The 22,507-nt window shown below is 59.7% G+C and overlaps 1 protein-coding gene across 1 annotated transcript; it reads left to right on the top strand.

Annotated features, from left to right (window-relative positions):
- Positions 1–11,460: 11,460 nt before the first annotated feature.
- On the top strand, positions 11,461–22,457 carry CACNB1 (calcium voltage-gated channel auxiliary subunit beta 1; the record flags this gene model as incomplete). The annotated part of the gene is given in 17 exon segments (XM_061444035.1): positions 11,461–11,547; positions 12,619–12,627; positions 12,629–12,706; positions 13,929–14,048; positions 15,721–15,843; positions 15,939–16,075; positions 16,213–16,289; positions 16,536–16,559; positions 16,562–16,639; positions 16,642–16,682; positions 18,345–18,425; positions 18,520–18,578; positions 19,461–19,570; positions 20,069–20,100; positions 20,102–20,221; positions 21,502–21,600; positions 22,101–22,457. Coding segments are annotated over 17 exon segments (1,632 nt in total), but the record flags the coding sequence as incomplete, so codon positions are not given.
- Positions 22,458–22,507: the final 50 nt, after the last annotated feature.

Genomic DNA, 22,507 nt, shown 5'->3' with positions numbered 1-22,507 from the left:
CCAGAGGAGGAAGTTCCCATGTCACCCCCACCATATATACCTCCTCCTCCTCCACCTCAGCCTTTGCCTCCACCTGAGAATCCCTCTAACGTTCCAAGCGCCCCGAGGGACCCGGCGGCACCCCCTGATACTCTTGAGACAGAGGGACCGGTCACACGAAGTAAGAGTAAGAAAGAGACTGAAACCCCGCTATATCCTTTAAGGGAAATATCAATGGGAGGGGCACACCCAGAAACGGGATGTGTTTCAGTACCCTTAAATTCAGCAGATGCTAGGGAGTTTAAGAAAGAAAGGGGGACTTTGTTGGAAGATCCCTTGGGGGTCAGCAGATCAATTCCTAGGAGCTAATATACATACTTGGGAGGAGTTGCAGGCGATACTGGGGATTTTGTTCACAGCCAAAGAGAGGGATATGATCAGGAGAGCCGGTATGAGAATATGGGACCAACACCACCACCGTGTCCCGCAGCTGATACAAAACGGCCTCTACAGAGACCTAATTGGAATAACCAAAACGAGATACACAGGGGTCATGTGCAAGATGTGAGCACTATAATAATCCAAGGTGTAAGAGACTCGGTCCCCACAGGGCAGAATACCAATAAGGCTTTTAGTGAACATCAGAAAAAGGATGAAACACCCCCAGAATGGCTGGAGAGTTTGCAGAAGGGTTTCCAGCTGTATGCAGGAGTGGCCCCCGACACGCCTGGTGGGCAAGCATCGCTTGAGGGCCAACCTGTAGCTAGTTCATGGATGGATATTAGGAAAAAAACTGGAAAAGGTGCATGATTGGCAGTCTAGAGGGCTTGATGAACGATTGAGAGAGGCTCAGAACGTATATGGAAGATGAGAAGAAGAAGCAAGTAAGAGATAGGCCAGAGTGTTAGAAGAAACCCAGAGGAGACACACACGAATGTTAGTGGCGGCTGTTAGAGAGGGACAAAAGGAATTGGGAAGGGGAATATCCAGGAGGAAGCCTGAGTATAAGCAGGATCGAGGATTTAAAGGCCCTCCCAGGGAAAGAGAGAAGGAACAACTGATATGTTTCTATTGGGGGGGTAAAGGCCGCATGAAACGTGAGTGTAGGAAGCGTGTAGCTGATGAGAAAATGTGGAAGGAGGACTGAGGGGGTCAGGGGCTCTATTTGCTGGGGACTCGAGAGACCAAAGAGCCCTTGATAAAACTTCAAGTGGGTCCCCAGCAACAAGAAATCGAGTTCCTGTGGACTCAGGGGGGGGAGCCATCAACCTTGGGGCTGTAAAAAATCTTCAGAAGTTGTACAAGTTATAGGGGCCAAAGGGGAACCCTTTGGGGTGCCTGTAATTAGAGACGTGATGTTGGAAACAGGTTCTAAACCTGGGGAAGGGTCACTGCTACTCGTACCTGAGGCAGACTGCAATCTTTTGGGAAGCGATCTAATGATAGAATTAGGAATTAGTGTAGATGTTCAAAATGAGGAACTGCAAGGAAAATTATGTCCCCTTCGATTAGTAGACCGAGAAAAGATACATCCGGAAGTATGGTATAATCCTGACACAGTAGGAAAACTGGATATCGAACCCTTTTCCATAATAATTAGAGACCCGGATAAACCTGTCAGGATCAAACAACAGCCTCTCTCGGAAGAGGGACGGTGGGGATTAAAACCTGAGATAGATCGTTCACTCGAAAAGGGACTGTTGGAGCCCTGTCTGGCCCCTTTTAATACTGCAATCTCACCTGTGAAAAAGGCAGATGGAAAATACAGGTTGGTCCACGACTTGAGAGCAATAAATAAAAGAACAGTTTCTAGATTCCCTGTAGTAGCAAATCCATATGCAATCCTGAGCAAAATAAATCCCAAAGACTGTTGGTATAGCGTAATAGACCCAAAAGATGCGTTTGGGGCTTGTCCCTTACAGGAGGGTTGTAGAGATTTCTTTGCTTTTGAATGGGAAGACCCTGAGACACATCGGAAGCAGCAATTGAGGTGAACGGTTCTCCCTCAGGGCTTCACAGACTCCCCTAACCTATTTGGACAAGCCTTAGAGCAGGTATTACAAAAACACGAAAAGGGGAGTAGTGTGCCATTAATACAATACGTCGATGATCTGTTATTAGCGGGAGCACAAGAGGAGGAGGTTCGGCGAGAAAGTATTAGATTATTAAATTTTTTTAAGTTTACAAGGATTGAAAGTATCTGAATCAAAATTGCAGTTTGTGGAGGAGGAAGTAAAATATCTGGGACACTGGCTCAGCAAAGGAACAAAGAAACTAGATCCAGAGAGAGTTACTGGTATATTATCTCCAAAAGCCCCGACTGCTAAGAGACAGGTACGGCAATTGCTTGGCTTACTTGGGTATTGTAGGCAATGGATAGAATATAGTAAAAAGGTTAAGTTTTTATATGCAAAATTAACCAAAGATGGCCAATTAAAATGGACGAATCAGACGAGACTCAGCTACAGGAGCTGAAAGAGGATTTAGTCAATGCACCCATCCTAAGTTTACCTGATCTGAAAAGACCTATTTATTCGTTTGTAAACGTAGACGAGGGTACCGGGTATGGGGTTTTAGCACAGGATTGGGCCGGACGGAAAAAACCTATAGGATATCTATCAAAATTGTTAGATCCAGTCAGTAGAGAGTGGCCAACCTGCTTACAAGCCGTGGTGGCTACTGTAGAAGCAAGAAAAATTACATTCGGGGGGGGAATTAAAGGTCTTATCGCCCCACAACATTCGGGGAATACTACAGCAGAAGGCTGACAAATGGATTACTGATACTGGGGCTCCTCAAATACGAAGGAATTCTAATTTCTTCTCCTAGTTTGGAATTAGAAAGCACGAGCCTCCAAAACCCTGCCCAATTTTTATATGTGGAACCGACTCAAGAATTATCACGACTGTATATGTAATATAGAGGAACAAGTAAAAATACGCCCAAACGAAGAGAGGAGTTACATAAACGAGGTATGATATCTCAACGACCTCCTTTAAATATGCACATTCATTCTCTAAAACCCGGGGATAGGGTATTAATTAAAACTTGGGAGGAATCCCCATTAATCCCTCACTGGGAAGGACCCTGTCTTGTTTTACTCACCACAGAAACCACCATCCGGATGGCAGAGAAGGGTTGGACTCATGGGAGCCGTGTAAAAGGACCTGTCAGAGACTCGCACCAGTCTTGGGAAGTTGTGAGCCCACCTGGAGATCTGAAAGTCACCCTCGAGAAGGTTTAAATGGACATAGAGGGCACTAGGAGATGTAATAACAGCAATAACGTTTTGAGATTGGTGTGAAAGCAGTTGTCTGCAGGAGTGCCGAGAACGGTGGTAATCGAATATATTGAGTTATATATATATATCAATTGAATACATCCAAATATTACTCCAAAAAGGAACCGGGTAAGGGAGCTGTATAAAGGGGGGCAAACACCCGAAATAGCACTCCCTCTCCTGCAGACAACCCCTGCTACCGAGAAGATGCTATCCCTCGTGGCTCGAAGCAACCGAGTCGACGAGCGACGTAGAGAGGTAAAATGCTGTGGAGAACTGACTCTTGTCGTTGGAGCTACACGGGAGTACTGGAAGAACCGCCTCAATGCTCAAAGAGACTTGAAAGTCCCTTATAAAAAGTCTATCCAAGGTTCTAATTGGAGGGATAATATTAGTCTAATTGATCCAAAACCATTAACAACAGAGAAATGGAAGGGATTCCACCCTTTTTGGCACATCCTAGACATACTGCTTATTCTACTCGTAATATGTCTACCACAAACCTGGGCTAAGGGAATGAACTACCAACCCCACCAACTGTTTAAGTGGACCCTACTCCGATTTGAAGATCAACAGGTTATCGCAACCCAAACAACAGCAGGAGAACCAAGCTTTAATGCTACCCTATGTCAGCTTGTCCCGAGACCCCGATGCTGGGAGTACATGGGATTCTATATGTGCCCTAGTTCGAATCCTGGAAAGGGATATTGTAACTACCCTAATCAATATTACTGCAGTTATTGGGGTTGTGAGACTATAGCCCCTGCTTGGATACCGGGTAGTGGTATAGACGAGTACCTAAAGGTTCAGTGGGGTCCATATGGGTGCAGACCACCACAAGGGTGGGGAGGCCGTGGAAACTGTAAATACCTCTTCTTAAATGTCACCAGCCCTGGAGACATAGGGTGGATAACTGGAAGAGTGTGGGGAGTGAGGTATATAGAACCAGGGACAGATAAGGGTGGTTTAATTCTCATAAAAAAGGAAGTAGTCCCAAATGATCCACTGCCAGTAGGCCCTAACCAGATATTAACTGAACAATAACTCCTGAAATGCAGATTACTCGAATTCCCCAAACTCCTGATGAAACCCTTGGGAATAACCCTAATGAAACCCCTGAGAATAATCCCCTTTGGAAGTTGATGCATGCTAGTTACTTGGTGTTGAACAAAACCAATCCAAATCTTACGGAACACTGTTGGTTGTGTTATGGGGTGAAACCACCCTTTTATGAGGCTGTGGGAGTAACTAGGAAACCTAGACGCATAAATGGTACTAACCCGGCACAGTGTATGTGGGACATGGAAAAACCAGGAATCACCTTAACCCAAGTGACGGGAAAAGGCTTGTCTATAGGAAAAATTCCAGAACACAACAAGAGGTTATGTGCCAATACTGATAGAAAAGGGTCAAAAAGACCCCAAAAACCTGCAAAATGGCTAGTACCAACTGATAACACCAAGTGGGTTTGCTCCGCTATAGGAGTTACACCTTGCCTGTCGTTAAAACATTTTAATGAATCCTCAGATTTTTGTGTTCAAGGAACAATAGTCCCTAAAATCTTTTATCACCCTGGGAACTTCATTTCCGATGCATACATTACTCAGGGACACCACCTGACTAAAGGGGAGCCATTCATGGCGTTAACAATAGCCACTTTAATGATCTTGGGGGGCGTGGGAGTAGGCACAGGAGGAACCTCATTGATACAACAAAGCCAAGAATTTAAAGCACTGAGGATAGCAGTGGACGAGGAGCTGGTAAGAATTGAACAATCAATAAGGGCTTTAGAAAGATCCCTTAGGTCGCTGTCAGAAGTGGTCTTACAAAACCGAAGAGGACTAGATTTAATGTATTTACAACAAGGAGGGGTATGTGCAGCACTTAAGGAAGGGTGTTGTACATATGCACATCACACAGGGGTGGCACGGGATACTATGACCAAATTCCGAGAAGGATTGGAAAGAACGGGAGGCACAACGCAGTTGGTATGGATCTTGGTTTAGTCAATCCCCCTGGCTTACAACCCTACTGTCAACGATAGCAGGTCCCCTGATATTGATTATATTGGGATTAACATTTGGACCATGTATTTTGAATAAAAGATTAGAAATTGCACGAGGTAGACTCGAAGCAGCTCACCTAATGCTGATAGGAACGAAATATGAACCTGTAGAACAAGAAAGTTCATTGCTGTTAAGCCAAGATGCGTTACGACGATTTGATGACCATAAAGGATGACAAAGAAAAAGGGGGAAATTGTAATGTGTGGGGTTTGTTCATCAAGTTTAAAGGGAAAGAAACCCTCTGTAACCGTCACTGTGTGGAACCAGATTCCTTCTTTGTTTTGTAACCATTGAGCTTCGTGAGTTCTAAAGGGGAAGTCAGTTGTGTTATTACACAAGATGATGCGAAGGCAAAGGGGGGTTAGGTAGTCCAAAGTTCTATCTTGTTGCAACATACAAGGGATGGAGGTTGCGATAATAATGAGGCTGGTAACGGACGCTTCCCCAACCTCTGGGAGCAATGGGGAAGAGCCACGTCACCGTCTGAGCGACGAGAAACAGCAGGATTGGCTGAAGCCTTGACGCGAGCAGTATAAAGGACAACCTCCCAGGGACCCGCCGTGCGTCTTGGGCGCAGCGGAGGCCTCCCCGGCGCTCCCAGCGCTGGTTTCTACCTGCTCTCGCTTGCTCAGTTTAATAAAACTCATGTGTTAAAATGAGATTGGCTCATTCATGGATAACAATGGGACCGGGCTGGGGGCGATGGGAGAGGATTGGGGGCGATGGGAGCGGATTGGGGGCGATGGGACTGGGTTAGGAGCAATGAGACCGGGTTAGGAGCGATGGGACGGGATTGGGGGCGATAGGAGCGGGTTAGGGGTGATGGGAGCGGGTTAGGAGCCATGGGACTGGGTTGGGGGTGATGGGAGCAGATTGGGGGTGATGGGAGCGGAATGGGGGCGATGGGACCGGGTTAGGAGCAATGAGACCGGGTTAGGAGCGATGGGACGGGATTGGGGGCGATAGGAGCGGGTTAGGGGTGATGGGACCGGGTTAGGAGCCATGGGACTGGGTTAGGAGCAATGGGACCGGATTGGCGGTGATGGGAGCAGATTGGGGGTGATGGGAGCGGATTGGGGATGATGGGAGCGGAATGGGGGCGATAGGACCGGGTTAGGAGCAATGGGATCGGGTTAGGAGCCATGGGACGGGATTGGGAGTGATGGGAGCGGGTTAGGAGCCATGGGACTGGGTTGGGGGTGATGGGAGCGGATTGGGGGTGATGGGAGCGGAATGGGGGCGATGGGACTGGGTTAGGAGCAATGAGACCGGGTTAGGAGCGATGGGACGGGATTGGGGGTGATGGGAGCAGGTTAGGGGTGATGGGACCGGGTTAGGAGCCATGGGACTGGGTTAGGAGCAATGAGACCGGGTTGGGGGTGATGGGAGCGGATTGGGGGTGATGGGAGCAGATTGGGGGCGATGGGACCGGGTTAGGAGCAATGGGATCGTGTTAGGAGCCATGGGACGGGATTGGGGGTGATGGGAGCGGGTTAGGAGCCATGGGACTGGGTTGGGGGTGATGGGAGTGGATTGGGGGTGATGGGAGCGGAATGGGGGCGATGGGACCAGGTTAGGAGCAATGGGACGGTATTGGGGGTGATGGGAGCAGGTTAGGGGTGATGGGACCGGGTTAGGAGCCATGGGACTGGGTTAGGAGCAATGAGACCGGGTTGGGGGTGATGGGAGCGGATTGGGGGTGATGGGAGCAGATTGGGGGCGATGGGACCGGGTTAGGAGCAATGGGATCGGGTTAGGAGCCATGGGACGGGATTGGGAGTGATGGGAGCGGGTTAGGAGCCATGGGACTGGGTTGGGGGTGATGGGAGCGGATTGGGGGTGATGGGAGCGGAATGGGGGCGATGGGACCGGGTTAGGAGCAATGAGACCGGGTTAGGAGCGATGGGACGGGATTGGGGGTGATGGGAGCAGGTTAGGGGTGATGGGACCGGGTTAGGAGCCATGGGACTGGGTTAGGAGCAATGAGACCGGGTTGGGGGTGATGGGAGCAGATTGGGGGTGATGGGAGCGGATTGGGGATGATGGGAGCGGAATGGGGGCGATAGGACCGGGTTAGGAGCAATGGGATCGGGTTAGGAGCCATGGGACGGGATTGGGGGTGATGGGAGCGGGTTAGGAGCCATGGGACTGGGTTGGGGGTGATGGGAGCGGATTGGGGGTGATGGGAGCGGAATGGGGGCGATGGGACCGGGTTAGGAGCAATGAGACCGGGTTAGGAGCAATGGGACGGGATTGGGGGTGATGGGAGCAGGTTAGGGGTGATGGGACCGGGTTAGGAGCCATGGGACTGGGTTAGGAGTAATGAGACCGGGTTGGGGGTGATGGGAGCGGATTGGGGGCGATGGGACCGGGTTAGGAGCAATGGGATTGGGTTAGGAGCCATGGGACGGGATTGAGGGCGATGGGAGCAGGTTAGGAGCCATGGGACCGGGTTGGGGGTGATGGGAGCGGATTGGGGGTGATGGGACGGGTCCCAGTCCCATTGTTGGCCCCGAGGGAGCCGGGACACGGTTGTTCCCTGTCCCCAAGCCTGGGAGCTGCAGGATGGGGTGAGCTCAGCATCGTCCGGGCTCTGGTTCCTGCAGTTCCTCCGAAGCTCTTCCCTCGGCTGTGTGTGGATGAGCAGGGATTGGAGCTGGGATCGGAGCTGGGATCTCGGGGCCCCTCTTTATTCCCTGGGAAAGCAGGGACGGGCTCAGGGATGTCCTGGGCCCTCCTGGCACAGGAAAACCAAGAGCGAGGCCTGAAACCGGTGTCCTTAATGTGGGAGGAGCATCCCAGAGCCTCTGCGGGAGCAGCGGTGAAGAGGTCCCGGGAGCAGGGAATGACGCAGTGATACCACACGGATTGCACCCAACTCCGGCACCGAATTCCCCCTTGAAAGCAAACTTGTGCAGTGAAAACATCACTTTCTAACCACCCCGGTGCCAAATAGTGCCCTAAACGCATCCTTTCGCAGCCCTTTTCCTGCCTCCTTCCACCTTTGGAGCGGTCGGAGGGTGCGAGCCCCCCAAAGGCAGCTCCCGAAGCACCAGAGACAGGATGGGAACGGCTCCTTTGGGATCTGGCGGCCGCAGGCGCGCTCAGCAGATGGTGTGAGGAAAGGAGCCGATGGCAACAGATTTCCTGGTTCACTCGGAGAGAAAAACAGGGATAAACACAGGCGTGTGCTGTGGGAACGGGGCTCCGCGGGTTCCGGCAACAAACGGCGCGGTGCAGAGCAGCCTCGGGCAGGGCAGAGCCTGGAGCGCGGCGACCAAGGATCTGCGGCTGGGATCCGTGTGGGGTCCAGCCCTGGGGCAGCAGCACAAGAGGGACGTGGAGGGGATGGATGAGGGCAGAGGAGGCCATGGGGATGCTGCGAGGGCTGGAGCAGCTCTGCTCTGGACCCAGGCTGAGAGAGCTGGGCTGGGGCAGCCTGGAGAAGAGAAGGGTCCTGAAGGGCAGACCTGAGAGCAGCTCCAGTGCCTAAAGGGGCTGCAGGAAAGCTGGAGAGGGGCTCGGGACAAGGGATGTAGGGACAGGCCAAGGGGAATGGCTTTAACCTGCCAGAGGGGAGACTGAGATGAGCTCTTAGGCAGAAGCTCTTCCTTGGGAGGGTGCTGAGGCGCTGGCACAGGGTGCCCAGAGAAGCTGTGGCTGCCCCATCCCTGGCAGTGTTCAAGGCCAGGTTGGACACAGGGGCTTGGAGCAAGCTGCTCCAGTGGAAGGGGTCCCTGCCCACGGCATGGGTTGGAGCTGGATGGGCTTTAAGCTCCCTTCCAACTCAAACCAGGCTGGGATCCTATGGTCCTCTGCCAGCTTCATTGTGTCCTGCTCTGGATGTCCTGGAGCAGTGACAGGGGCAGAACAGGGAGCACTGGGGATGCAGGAGCACTGCGGGTGCAGGTGGATGCAGGAGCACTGCAGGTACAGGAGCACCGATGCTGTGGGTGCAGGTGGGTGCAGGAGCACTGCGGGTACAGGAGCACTGATGCTGTGGGCACAGGTGGATACAGGAGCACTGATGCTGTGGGCACAGGTGGATACAGGAGCACTGATGCTGTGGGTGCAGGTGGGTACAGGAGCACTGATGCTGTGGGTGCAGGTGGATACAGGAGCACTGATGCTGTGGGCACAGGTGGATACAGGAGCACTGATGCTGTGGGTGCAGGTGGGTACAGGAGCACTGATGCTGTGGGCACAGGTGGATACAGGAGCACTGATGCTGTGGGCACAGGTGGATACAGGAGCACTGATGCTGTGGGTGCAGGTGGGTACAGGAGCACTGCGGGTGCAGGTGGATACAGGAGCACTGATGCTGTGGGTGCAGGTGGGTACAGGAGCACTGCGGGTGCAGGTGGATACAGGAGCACTGATGCTGTGGGTGCAGGTGGGTACAGGAGCACTGCGGGTGCAGGTGGATACAGGAGCACTGATGCTGTGGGTGCAGGTGGATGCAGGAGCACTGCGGGTGCAGGTGGGTGCAGGAGCACTGACGCTGTGGGTGCAGGTGGGTGCAGGAGCACTGCAGGTACAGGAGCACTGATGCTGTGGGTGCAGGTGGATACAGGAGCACTGATGCTGTGGGTGCAGGTGGGTACAGGAGCACTGCGGGTGCAGGTGGGTGCAGGAGCACTGACGCTGTGGGTGCAGGTGGGTGCAGGAGCACTGCAGGTACAGGAGCACCGATGCTGTGGGTGCAGGTGGATGCAGGAGCACTGCAGGTACAAGAGCACCGATGCTGTGGGTGCAGGTGGATGCAGGAGCACTGCAGGTACAGGAGCACCGATGCTGTGGGTGCAGGTGGATACAGGAGCACTGCAGGTACAGGAGCACCGATGCTGTGGGTGCAGGTGGATACAGGAGCACTGCGGGTGCAGGTGGGTGCAGGAGCACTGACGCTGTGGGTGCAGGAGCAGAGCAGAGCCCATCAGAGCCGCGCTGGCAGTGGGAAGCTGATGCTGTCACCGCATCCCGCTCCCACACATCTGCCTGCAGCAGCTCTGCCTCCCCAACCCCATCCCCAGCACCCCCTGCTCTGCACCAGCACCCTCGGGTGCTGCTCCTCCTGCCTGGGCTGCAGCACCCAGAGAGAGGGGCAGGGTTGGTGCTGGGGGGGGGGGGGGGCAGTGAAGCCCCAACACCCGGAGCTTGGTCAAGCACAAGGGGCTGGTGGTGGTCCCATCCTGCACCGCTGTGGGCAGCTCATCCCTTCCCCACTGTGACGGATGGGGCTGAGCATGGAAAACATGGCATCAGCTGTCCTGCTTCCCGGGAACACGCTCCTGACCCCATGGAACAGGAATCTCGGGCCTTCCAACAGCCGGTGCCATTGAGATGAGGCTGGGGGGGGGCCTCAGCCCGTCCTGTTGGGGGGCAGGATCTGCCCCTCGCCCCATGGGCAGGATGGGGCTGGGAGTCAATGGGGGCCATCAGCCACGGGGTGTGTCCGTCGTCCCGCCCCCCCCATTGCTATGGGGTCCCCGGGGTGCCCTTTCCCACATGGCTCCGTGTCTGGGAGCTGGAGGTTTAGGGGTACCCATGTCCTGGGGGAGCCCCAGAGCATCCCAATGGAGCACTGGGGTTTGGGATCGCTGCCACTGCACGTGTGTGCCCCCGAGCCCCACACACCAGCCTGGGGGGGGGGGACGGGACGCGGTGTTCCCCCATCTCCTTTCGGGGTACCCCCCCTCACTGAGCAGCCCATTGGGAAGGGGGCTCTGCGTCACCCTCCCTCGCTTTCCCCAAGGGAAAGGATCTGTTTTGGGGGTGCCCCCCATGGGAAGGGGGCTTTGGGGGTGCCCTGTATGGAAGGGGGGGGGGGCGGCTGGGGACTCCTCTCTATGGGAAGGGGAGGATTTGGGGTCCCCTCCATGGCAACCACGGCTCCGCACCCCCCATCCCTGCCGGAACGCGGTGGGAGCGGCCAAGGCGGAGGCAGCCGCCGCCATCCCTTGTGCCCCCCCCCTTCGCCGGCACCGTCCCCACTCCCCCTTCCTCCTCCTCTCCTCCTCCTCCTCCTCCTCCTCCTCCTCCTCCCATCGCCGCACGCCGGGGCCGCCGTCACCGCCGAGCCCAGGCCCGGGCTCCATCGTCCCCATCCCCATCCTGGTCCCCCCCCTCCACCGCTCCATGGTGCGGGAAGGCGGCATGGCCCGGACCCCCCCCAGCTCCACGCAGGACATCCAGATGGACGTCTTGGACAACGCCGCCCTCCAGGTGACCCCCCCCGGCCGCAATGAAAAGGGGGGGGGGGGAAGCCCCATTGATTCCCCCCAACCCCTACACCCCATAACTGGGGTGATCCCCCCGCTCCCCGCGTGCAAAACAGGGTGCCCCCCCCCCCCTTCCCCATAATGAAGCTACCCCTAATGCGGGCCCCATCGCAGGTTTGGGGGTGCATGGGGGGGGCTGTGCTTGCTGTGTCACTGTGGTTGTGTGTGTTCCCCCCCCACGGATGCTGGTGCATGGGGAAACTTTGAGGCATTGGGAAAACTCTGTTGGGGTGGTTTGTGTGTGCCCCCCCCCCCGTTTATCCCCTTGGGGGACAAGGGATGTGCCCCCCATGGGGCATCCCATCCCCATGGGGTGTCTGGGTGCTGCCCCCCAACTACTTAGGGTGATAATGGGGGGGGAAACACACATAGAAGGGATGGAGGCGCTGGGGGGTCCCCCACATCTCCATGGCTGGGGGGGGTCTCTGGGTGGCTGTGGCAAACCCCCCCCATGGGGACCCCACACTGAGCCCCATGGGTGGGTGAGGTGTGGGGGGAAAGGACCTAAAAATACCCAGAGGTGCCCATTATGGGACCCCCCCCCCGTGGTGGTGGCAGCTGGGCCCAGCTGTCCCTGTGACACAGGGTGGGGGGGCACTGGGGCATCCCCATTGCCCCCCCATCCATCCCAATAGGAGCATGTGGGTGTCCCCCCACCTGGGTTCAGGTTTGGCTTGGGGGGGGGGGGGGTGGAATCTATGGGGCGTGGGGGGATTGAGGGCACAGTGGGGTCTGCCCCACATCCCATCAGCTGCGCTTTTCCATTGGGATCACAGAGCCAATCCCCATGGATGAGGCGATGCTGGGCCCTTGGGGGGGGGGGGGGGCTGCATGGCAGTGGGAGCAACCCCTTCCCTGCCTCAGTTTCCCTTCTCTCATCCCATAGGAACCTGTGGGGCAGGGAGGGGGGGATGGAGCAATGCTGGGGATGGGGCTTTGGGGTGGGGTGGGAGTGTGGGGGGGGGGTGTCAGAGCTGCCCCCCAAGTCCTGGGGCTCCCCCATTGCTCTCCATAGGGCAAGTACAGGCAGGCGCAAGAGCCGCTTCAAGCGCTCGGATGGCAGCACCTCGTCCGACACCACCTCCAACAGCTTCGTCAGGCAGGTGAGCGGGGGGGGCACACAGCATTTGGGGGTGGGGGGTCCCCAGGGCTCTGCCTGCATTGGGGGGGGTCCCTCATCCCCCCGGGGAATCACGGCAGGAGCCAGGTTTGGCAGCGCAAGGATTGCAATGGTTGTGCCCCCCCCCCCCGGCTCCCCATCATCAATCTCAGCCCTGCAGTCACTGGGACCATTTGGGGTCCTGCACCCCCATTCCCGCCGTGTCCCCCTCCCATATTGGGGTGCTGCACCCCGTTCCCAATGTGTGTGTGTCCGTCCCCCCCCATATTTGGGCCCTATTTGGTCTCTCCCCCCCCCCCGTGGCCCCCACCCCTGCCTGGCTCTGGGCTAAATATACCCGGGGCTGAAACCTGAGCGGGTGCCCCGAGCCCAGCGCCCGCCCCAGCGCTCGCCCCGGCCCCACAGCCATGGAGGTACCCGGCAAAGAGCCCCCCGCTGCCCCGGTGAGCCTCTGCCCCCCCCCCTTCAGCACCCCTCGGTCCCCATCCGCTGAGGGACCCATGGCGGGTGTGGGGTGAGGGTGTCCCCTCTGTCCCCCCTTAAAGCCTCCCCATAGGGCTCAGGGCTGACCCCTTGGTCTCCCTGCCCCATGGTTTTGGGGTGGGGTGTCCCCAGTTGCTGACGCATGGCTGGGGTTGGGGTGAAAGGGAGTGCAACCCCCCCTCCCCAAACACCTCCATGGGGCAAATTGGGGGTCCCACAACCCCACGGGTGGGGGGGGGTCTGGAGGGACTTGGGGGCAGCACCAGGGTGCTTGGTGCCTTTGCCCTCCCCTGCAGCACCCATTGCCATGCGGCTGGGGGTTGCTTTGGGTTACGGGGGCTTTGACCCCCACTAAGCCTTGTCCTGGGGGTGGCCCCTTGCCATGGGCTGGGGGTTGCTTTGGGTTACGGGGGGCTCTGACCCCCACCAAGCCTTGTCCTGGGGTGACCCCATGCTATGGGGGGGGGGGGGGGTGTGTGTGGAGGCAATGGGGAGATGCAGGGAGGGGGGGTCCCCAATTCCCTCCCTTCCGACGGGGGGGGCGCCGGCTCCCTGCGGGAGCAGCTGCGGCTCCATCACCGCGGGGGCCGGATCCGTGGGGCAGGGGCAGCGCTGGGGGTCGGGTTCGTGTCCGCCCCCCCCATGGACACGAGGCTGGGGGGCGATGGGTGCTGGGGGTGGGCACTGACCCCGTCCCCCCCCGTCCTCCCCCTACCCTCTAGGGCTCGGCCGAGTCCTACACGAGCCGCCCGTCGGACTCGGACGTGTCGCTGGAGGAGGACCGGGAGGCGCTGCGCAGGGAGGCGGAGCGCCAGGCCATGGCCCAGCTCGAGAAAGCCAAGGTGGGAGGGAGCCCCCGGGCCACGGCTCCCCCCCCCTGCCCCTGCCCCTGCCCCACGGCATCGCCTGCGCTGGAAGGCTGGAGCTGGGGGGGGGGGGGGGGCACTGGGGAGCAATGGGGGGCACTGGAGGACACTGGGATGCAGTGGGTGCAGTGGGTGGCACTGGGGAGCAGGGGGTGCACTGGAGAGCACTGGGGGGCACTGGGCGCACGGGGTGGCAATGGGGAGCAGGGGGTGCACTGGGTGGCATGGAAGCACTGGGAAGCAGTGGGTGCAGTGGGTGGCACTGGGGAGTAGGGGGTGCACTGGAGAGCACTGAGGGGCACTGGGCGCACGGGGTGGCACTGGGGAGTAGGGGGTGCACTGGGTGGCACGGGAGGGGGCACTGGGGGCACTGAGAGCAGTGGGGAGTACTGGGAAGCAGTGGGTGCACTGGGTGGCACTGGGAGCAGTGGGTGCACTGGAGAGCACTGGATGCACTGGGTGGCAATGGGGAGCAGGGTTGCACTGGGTGGCACGGAAGCACTGGGGTACACTGGGAAGCAGTGGGAGCAGGGGGTGCACTGGGTGGCAGTGGGTGCACTGGGAGCAGTGGGTGCACTGGGGGGCCACTGGGTGGCACTGGGAGCAGTGTGTGCACTGGGGGCAGTGGGAGTACTGGGAAGCAGTGGGTGCACTGGGTGGCACTGGGGAGCAATGGGTGCACTGGGGAGCAGTGGGTGCACTGGAGAGCACTGGGGGGCACTGGGGAGCAGGGGTGCACTGGTGGCACAGAAGCACTGGGGTACACTTTGAAGCAGTGGGAGCAGGGCGCGCACTGGGTGGCACTGGGTGCACTGGGTGGCACTGGGTGCACTGGGGAGCAGTGGTGCACTGGGGTGCAGTGGGTGCACGGGGTGGCAAGGTTCAGTGGGTGCATTGGGTGGCACTGGGTGCACTGGGGAGCAGTGAGTGCACTGGGGGCACTGGGAGCAGTGGGGGGCACTGGGTGCACTGGATGGCAGTAGGAGGCAGGGGGTGCATTGGGTGGCACTGGGAGCAGTGGGTAGCACTGGGTGGCACTGGGAGCAGTGGGTGGCACTGGGTGCACTGGATGACAGTAGGAGGCAGGGGGTGCATTGGGTGGCACTGGGAGCAGTGGGTGGCACTGGGTGCACTGGATGGCAGTAGGAGGCAGGGGGTGCATTGGGTGGCACTGGGAGCAGTGGGTGGCACTGGGTGCACTGGATGGCAGTAGGAGGCAGGGGGTGCATTGGGTGGCACTGGGAGCAGAGGGTGGCACTGGGTGCACTGGAGAGCACTGGGGGGTATGGGTGCACGGGGTGGGCAATGGGGAGCAGGGGGTGCACTGGGTGGCAATGGGGAGCAGGGGGTGCACTGGGTGGCACTGGGAGCAGTGGGTGGCACTGGGTGGCACTGGGAGTACTGGGTGGCACTGGGTGCACTGGGTGGCACTGGGAGCAGTGGGTGGCACTGGCAGGCACTGGGATCCCGGGTTCTCCCCTTGCTCCATGCAGTGAGCCCCTCCTTACCGCCCCATTGGTGCCCCAGTGAGGGGCTGTGCCGTGGTACCCACGGCCGGGGGCACCAGCTCCTGCCTGTCCCCGGCTCTCTGTGGGTGCTGGGGGGGGGGGGGGGGGTTGGAAGGTGCTGATCCCTGTCCCGTTGCCAGACGAAGCCGGTGGCCTTCGCCGTCCGCACCAACGTCGGGTACAACCCATCGGCCGGCGACGACGTCCCGGTGCAGGGCATGGCCATCTGCTTCGAGCCCAAGGACTTCCTGCACATCAAGGAGGTGGGCACGGGGTTGGTGATGGGGAGAAGGGGAGTAGGGGAACAGCAGGAATTGGGGGTCTCAGGGCTTCCTGCCCCCCGCTTCCCCCCCCCCAGAAGTACAACAACGACTGGTGGATCGGGCGCCTGGTGAAGGAGGGCTGCGAGGTCGGCTTCATCCCCAGCCCCGTCAAGCTGGAGGCCATGCGGCTGCTGCAGGAGCAGAAGATGAGGCAGAACCGCCTGAGCTCCAGGTGCGGCTCAGCCACGGGGGCACCGGCTCCTGTCCCGGCTCTGCAAGGTGCTCACCCCCCCCCTCTCCATGTCCATCCCCATCCCCATCCCATCCTCACACCCCCCCCCCCCCCCATCCCATCCTTCTCCCATGCAGCAAATCAGGCGACAACTCCAGCTCCAGCCTGGGTGATGTGGTGACGGGGACGCGCCGGCCGACCCCCCCCGCCAGCGGTAAGAGTGTCGGGGGTCCCCGCGGCAGGACCCCCCTCCTTGTCCTTAGCTCCGGTGCAGGCAGGCGGGTGCAACCCCCCCCCCCCCCCCATCCCCTTGGGGACCCCCCCATCTCCTCTCCCATCCCCTCCTGCTTCTTCCACACTTCCATGTTCCCCTTCTTCCATCATCATCATCATCATCGCTCTTCTTCTCTCCCCCTCCCAACCCCAACCCCATCCCCTGCTCCGGTTGCCCCGTCCCCAGGTGCCCTGGACATGCCTAGCTTTGCCTTGACCCCGATGAGTTAGAGGAGGAGGAGGCGGCCATGGAGACCCACCGCTCCCCTAAGAGTAGCGTGAGCAGTGTCACCACCCCCCAGCCCACAACAAGCGCATCCCCTTCTTTAGGAAGGTAACGGCACCCGGCCGGGCCCCGCGCTCGCCTGCTGCACCCTGCCCTGCCCTAACACTGCCTCCCCCCTCCCCGGGCCATGGGGTGGATCGGTCCGTGGCTGCATCCCCCCCCCCGTGATCAATGGGATGGATCAGCCCGTGGTCCATGGGGTGGATGAGTCCGTGGCTGCCTCCCCCTGTGGTCCATGGGATGGGTCTGTCCGTGGTCTATGGATGGATGGGTCTGCAGCTGCCTCCCCCCGTGCTCCATGGGATGGATCAGTCCATGGTCCATGGGGTTGGGTGAGTCCGTGGCTGCCTCCCCCTATGGCCCATGGGATGGATCAGTCCTTGGTCCATGGGGGTGGGTGAGTCCGTGGCTGCCTCCCCCTATGGCCCATGGGATGGATCAGTCCTTGGTCCATGGGGTGGATCAGCCTGCAGCTGCCTCCCCCCATGGTTCATGGGATGGATCAGTCCGTGGTCCATGGGATGGATGAGTGTGGCTGCTGTGGCTGCCTCCCCCCGTGGTCCATGGGATGGATGACTCCATGGCTGCCTCCCCCTGTGGTCATGGGATGGATCAGTCCATGGTCCATGGGGGTGGGTGAGTCTGTGGCTGCCTACCCCCATGGCCCATGGGATGGATCAGTCCATGGTACATGGGATGGATCAGTCCTTGGTCCATGGGATGAATCAGTCCTTGGTCCATGGGATGGATGAATCTGTGGCTGCCTCCCCCCATGGCCCATGGGATGGATCAGTCCATGGTACATGGGATGGATGAGTCCATGGCTGCCTTCCCCATGATCCGTGGTACGGATCAGCCCATGGTACATGGGATGGATGAGTCTGTGGCTGCCTCCCCCCATAGTCCATGGGATGGATGAGTCCGCGGTCCATGGGGGTGGATAAGTCTGTGGCTGCCTCCCCCTGTGGCCCATGGGATGGATGAGTCCATGGCTGTCTCCCCCCATAGTCCATGGGATGGATGAGTCCGTGGTCCATGGGGTGGATGAGTCTGTGTCTGCCTCCCCCCGTGGCCCATGGGGATGGGTCAGTCCATAGTACATGGGATGGATGAATCTCTGCCTGCCTCCCCCATGGCCTATGGATGGATCAGTCCATGCCCCTCCATTGCCTGGGGTCCCCATGTGTGCGCATGGTGTGTGCCAGCACGGCCGGCGTGTCACCCCCTCACCCCCCCTGCGAATGAGAGTGGACCATTCCTCCCCCTCAGCTGGCAGGACCTGGGGGGCTCTGGGTGCAACCACAGCCCCACCATGGGGGGGGGGGGGGAAGAAGCGGGTCTGCAAAGGCTTAACTGGGGGTAATCGCCCCGCTCCGAGCCCCCCGCTTGCACCCCAGAAGCTAACCCAGAGCAGGGCGATGCTTCCTGTGCCCCATGGCTGGTAACACGCATGCCTTGTTTGTCTCCTCTCGCCCCCGCCCCCCCGGCCCCTCGCGCGTAGCGAAGCAGAAGCAGAAGTCGGTGAGTACCGACAGGACCCCCGGGAGGGCCCCCCCCGGGAGGGGTTTGGGGGTCCCCCTGCTTGCAGCACCCCCCCCCCCCCCCCTTTCTTTTGGAGCTACCCCCCCCCCCCCTCGCAGGGGTGAAGCTGAGCATCCTCATCCCTCCATCCATGCGCTCACCCCATTGACCCCCAGCTCTGCCCCACAGACCGAGCACGTGCCCCCCTACGACGTGGTACCCTCCATGGGCCCCATCATCCTGGTGGGGCCGTCGCTGAAGGGGTACGAGGTGAGGAGTTGGGGGGGGGGGGGGGCACGGGGGGGGAATGGGACACATAGGGGGGACCCCGGTGCCATGGACCCCTCTGTGCATCCCTGCCCAGGTCACGGACATGATGCAGAAAGCACTCTTTGACTTCTTGAAGCATCGCTTTGATGGCAGGTGAGACATGGGGGGGGGGGGGGGGCACTGACACCATGGGGGGACCCATCACCCCGTGAGGGGTCCCTAATGGCAAAAGGGGACCCCTGACCCCATGAGGGACACTTAATGCTACAGGGAGACTCCTCACCCCAAGGAGGGGGTGATCCCATGAGGGGTCCCCTAATCCCATGGGGGAAACCCCTAACACTGTTGTGTGGGACCCATTCCTCCATAAAGGGACCCCTAATCTCATAGGGAAAATCCCCTAACCCCATGAGGGGACCCCTAACGCAAAGAGGAACCCCTAATGCCATGAAGGGACGGACTCCTAACACCGTGAGGGGACCCCTAAAAATCGTGGGGGGGCCTTAATCCCATGGGGGAACCCCCTAACCCCATGGCAGGGCCCCTAACACCACAAGGGGACCCCTAACACCATGGGGGGACCCTAACACCAAAGAGGAACCCCATATGCCATGAGGGGATGGACCTCTAACACCGTGGAGGGAACCCCTAACATCGTGGGGGGCCTTAATCCCATTGAGGAAACCCCATGGGAGAGCCCCTAACACCACAAGGGGACCCCTAACCCCATGGGGGGACCCCTAACACCATGGAGGGGGACCCTAACACCAAAGAGGAACCCCATATGCCATGAGGGGATGGACCTCTAACACCATGGAGGGGATCCCTAACATCATGGGGGGCTCTTAATCCCATGGGGGAACCCCCTAACCCTATGGGGGACCCCTAACACCTTGCCCCATGGTTCTTGCTGCTGGGGGGAGCTCCAGCATAGGAGGGGGATGAAAGTGGAGGGGGGGGGGGGTGTCAGGAGGGTCCCCAAGGGTCCGGGTGTGCCCATTTGGGGTGGGTTTTGTGCCCCCCTGCATCCCCCAGGATCTCCATCACGAGGGTGACGGCCGACATCTCGCTGGCCAAGCGCTCTGTCCTCAACAACCCCAGCAAGCACACCATCATCGAGCGCTCCAGCACGCGCTCCAGCCTGGGTGAGCCTCAGCACCCCCATCCCGGATCCCCCCCTTCCTCCTCCTCCAGTGCTCAACGCCCCCCATTGAACCCCCTAACATCCCCCCCCAAGCCTCCATCTGTATCAGCCTCCTGTCCCAACAAGGGGGGACCCTGTCCCTTGTGCTCCCCCCCAACCCGTTTGATTCAGCCTCTCCTCCTCCTCCTCCTCCTTTATCTTCTCTCTGTTGTTTCCTTTGGGTTCCTTCCCCTCCGCGCTGCTCCTTCCTCCCCTGCCTCCTGATACAGATGTCTTGGGTATGTAGCTTGGGGCACCCCTGGTGTGTGTGTGTGTGTGGGGAGGGAGTGGGGGGGACAACGGTGTGGGGGGACACACACATCCCTTTGGCCCCCATCCCTGCCTTGGGGTCACCGAAGGGTTGGGGATAGAGGGTCACGGTCGGGGGGGGGGTGGTGGGGGGTGGCTTTGTCCTTTAACTCTTCCCGGCCCCATTGACCTCGATGTCCCCATCCCACAGCCGAGGTGCAGAGCGAGACCGAGCGCATCTTCCGAGCTGGCGCGGACGCTGCAGCTCGTGGCGCTGGACGCAGACACCATCAACCACCCCGCGCAGCTGGCCAAGACCTCCCTGGCGCCCATCATCGTCTACATCAAGATCGCCTTGCCGAAGGTGGGAGCGTGGTTGTGGTTAGGGGACAAACGGACACACGGACACGGAGCGGGTGCTGGGTGGTTGTGGGTAGGGGACACACAGGGACACACGGACCCAGAGCGGGTGCTGGGTGGTTGTGGGTAGGGGACACACAGGGAGCGGGTGCTGGGTGGTTGTGGGTAGGGGACAAACGGACACACGGACACGGAGCGGGTGCTGGGTGGTTGTGGGTAGGGGACAAACGGACACAGGGACACGGAGCGGGTGCTGGGTGGTTGTGGGTAGGGGACAAACGGACACAGGGACACGGAGCGGGTGCTGGGTGGTTGTGGGTAGGGGACAAACGGACACAGGGACACGGAGCGGGTGCTGAGTGGTTGTGGGTAGGGGACAAACGGACACACGGACATGGAGCGGGTGCTGGGTGGTTGTGGGTAGGGGACAGACGGACACACACATGGAGCGGGTGCTGAGTGGTTGTGGGTAGGGGACAAACGGACACAGGGACACGGAGCGGGTGCTGGGTGGTTGTGGGTAGGGGACAAACGGACACAGGGACACGGAGCGGGTGCTGGGTGGTTGTGGGTAGGGGACAAACGGACACAGGGACACGGAGCGGGTGCTGAGTGGTTGTGGGTAGGGGACAAACGGACACACGGACATGGAGCGGGTGCTGGGTGGTTGTGGGTAGGGGACAGACGGACACACACATGGAGCGGGTGGCTGAGTGGTTGTGGGTAGGGGACAAACGGACACAGGGACACGGAGCGGGTGCTGGGTGGTTGTGGGTAGGGGACAAACGGACACAGGGACACGGAGCGGGTGCTGGGTGGTTGTGGGTAGGGGACAGACGGGCACACACATGGAGCGGGTGCTGAGTGGTTGTGGATAGGACACACACACGGACACGGAGCGGGTGCTGGGTGGTTGTGGGTAGGGGACAAACGGACACAGGGACACGGAGCGGGTGCTGGGTGGTTGTGGGTAGGGGACAAACGGACACGGAGTGGGTGCTGGGTGGTTGTGGGTAGGGGACACACAGGGACACACGGACACGGAGCGGGTGCTGGGTGGTTGTGGGTAGGGGACAAACGGACACAGGGACACGGAGCGGGTGCTGGGTGGTTGTGGGTAGGGGACAAACGGACACACACATGGAGCGGGTGCTGAGTGGTTGTGGGTAGGACACACAGGGACACGGAGCGGGTGCTGGGTGGTTGTGGGTAGGGGACACACAGGGACACACGGAGCGGGTGCTGGGTGCGGAGCTCAGCAGGGTCCCTGTGCCCACCGCCCAGGTCCTGCAGCGCTTGGTGAAGTCTCGCGGGAAGTCGCAGGCCAAGCACCTCAACGTGCAGATGGTGGCCTCGGACAAGCTGGCGCAGTGCCCCCCGTGCGTGCCCGGCCCATAGCTCTGCTCCATAGCCCTCACCCTGCCCCATAGGTCTGCCCCATAGGCCTCAACCTGGCCCATAGCCCTGCCCCCCAGCCCTCACTCTGCCCCATAGCCCCCACCCCATAGCACTCACCCTGGCCCATAGCCCTGCCCCATAGCACTCACCCTGCCCCACAGCCCTGCCTCACAACCCTGCCCTATAGGCCCCACCCCATAACCCCTCACCCCTGGCCCATAGTCCTGCCCCATACCCCTCACCCTGGCACATAGCCCTGCCCCATAGCCCTCACCGAGCCCCGTAGTCCAGCCCCATAGCACTCACCCTGGCCCATAGCCCTCACCCTGCCCCATCTCCCAGCCCCATAGCCCAGCCCCATAGCACTCACCCTGCCCCATCTCCCAGCCCCATAGCCCTCACTTTGCCCCACAGCCCCACCCCATAGCACTCACCCAGCCCCACAGCCCCTGCTCCACCCCACATCCTCCTTCCATCCCCAGGAGATGTTCGACATCGTGCTGGACGAGAACCAGCTGGAGGAGGCTTGCGAGCACTTGGCCGAGTACCTGGAGGCCTATTGGAAGGCCACGCACCCCCCCAGCAGCAACCCCCCCAACCCGCTGCTCAACCGCACCATGGCCACGGCGGCGCTGGCCGCCAGCCCCGCGCCCGTCTCCAACCTCCAGGTACAGGTGCTCACCTCCCTGCGCCGCAACCTGGGCCTCTGGGGCCGTGGGGGCCCGGACGCCGGCCCCCCGGCGCCCTGGATGAACACGCGCTGTGAGACACGCACAGAACCCCCCCCCCCTCTCCCATCACCCATCAATCACCATCCCCAGGCACTGGGGACCATCCTTGGGGTTGGCCTCTATGGGGTGGCCTTGGGATGGGGGGGGGAAATGAAGAACCA

This window comes from Pezoporus flaviventris, unplaced genomic scaffold (genome assembly GCF_033815535.1).
Source record: "Pezoporus flaviventris isolate CSIRO_AGI_PZ_B2104156 unplaced genomic scaffold, CSIRO_AGI_Pfla_v1 ptg000604l, whole genome shotgun sequence".
Classification (NCBI taxonomy): domain Eukaryota; kingdom Metazoa; phylum Chordata; class Aves; order Psittaciformes; family Psittacidae; genus Pezoporus; species Pezoporus flaviventris.
Note: the sequence above shows the minus strand (reverse complement) of the source record. Positions and strands in the feature narration are given on the sequence as shown.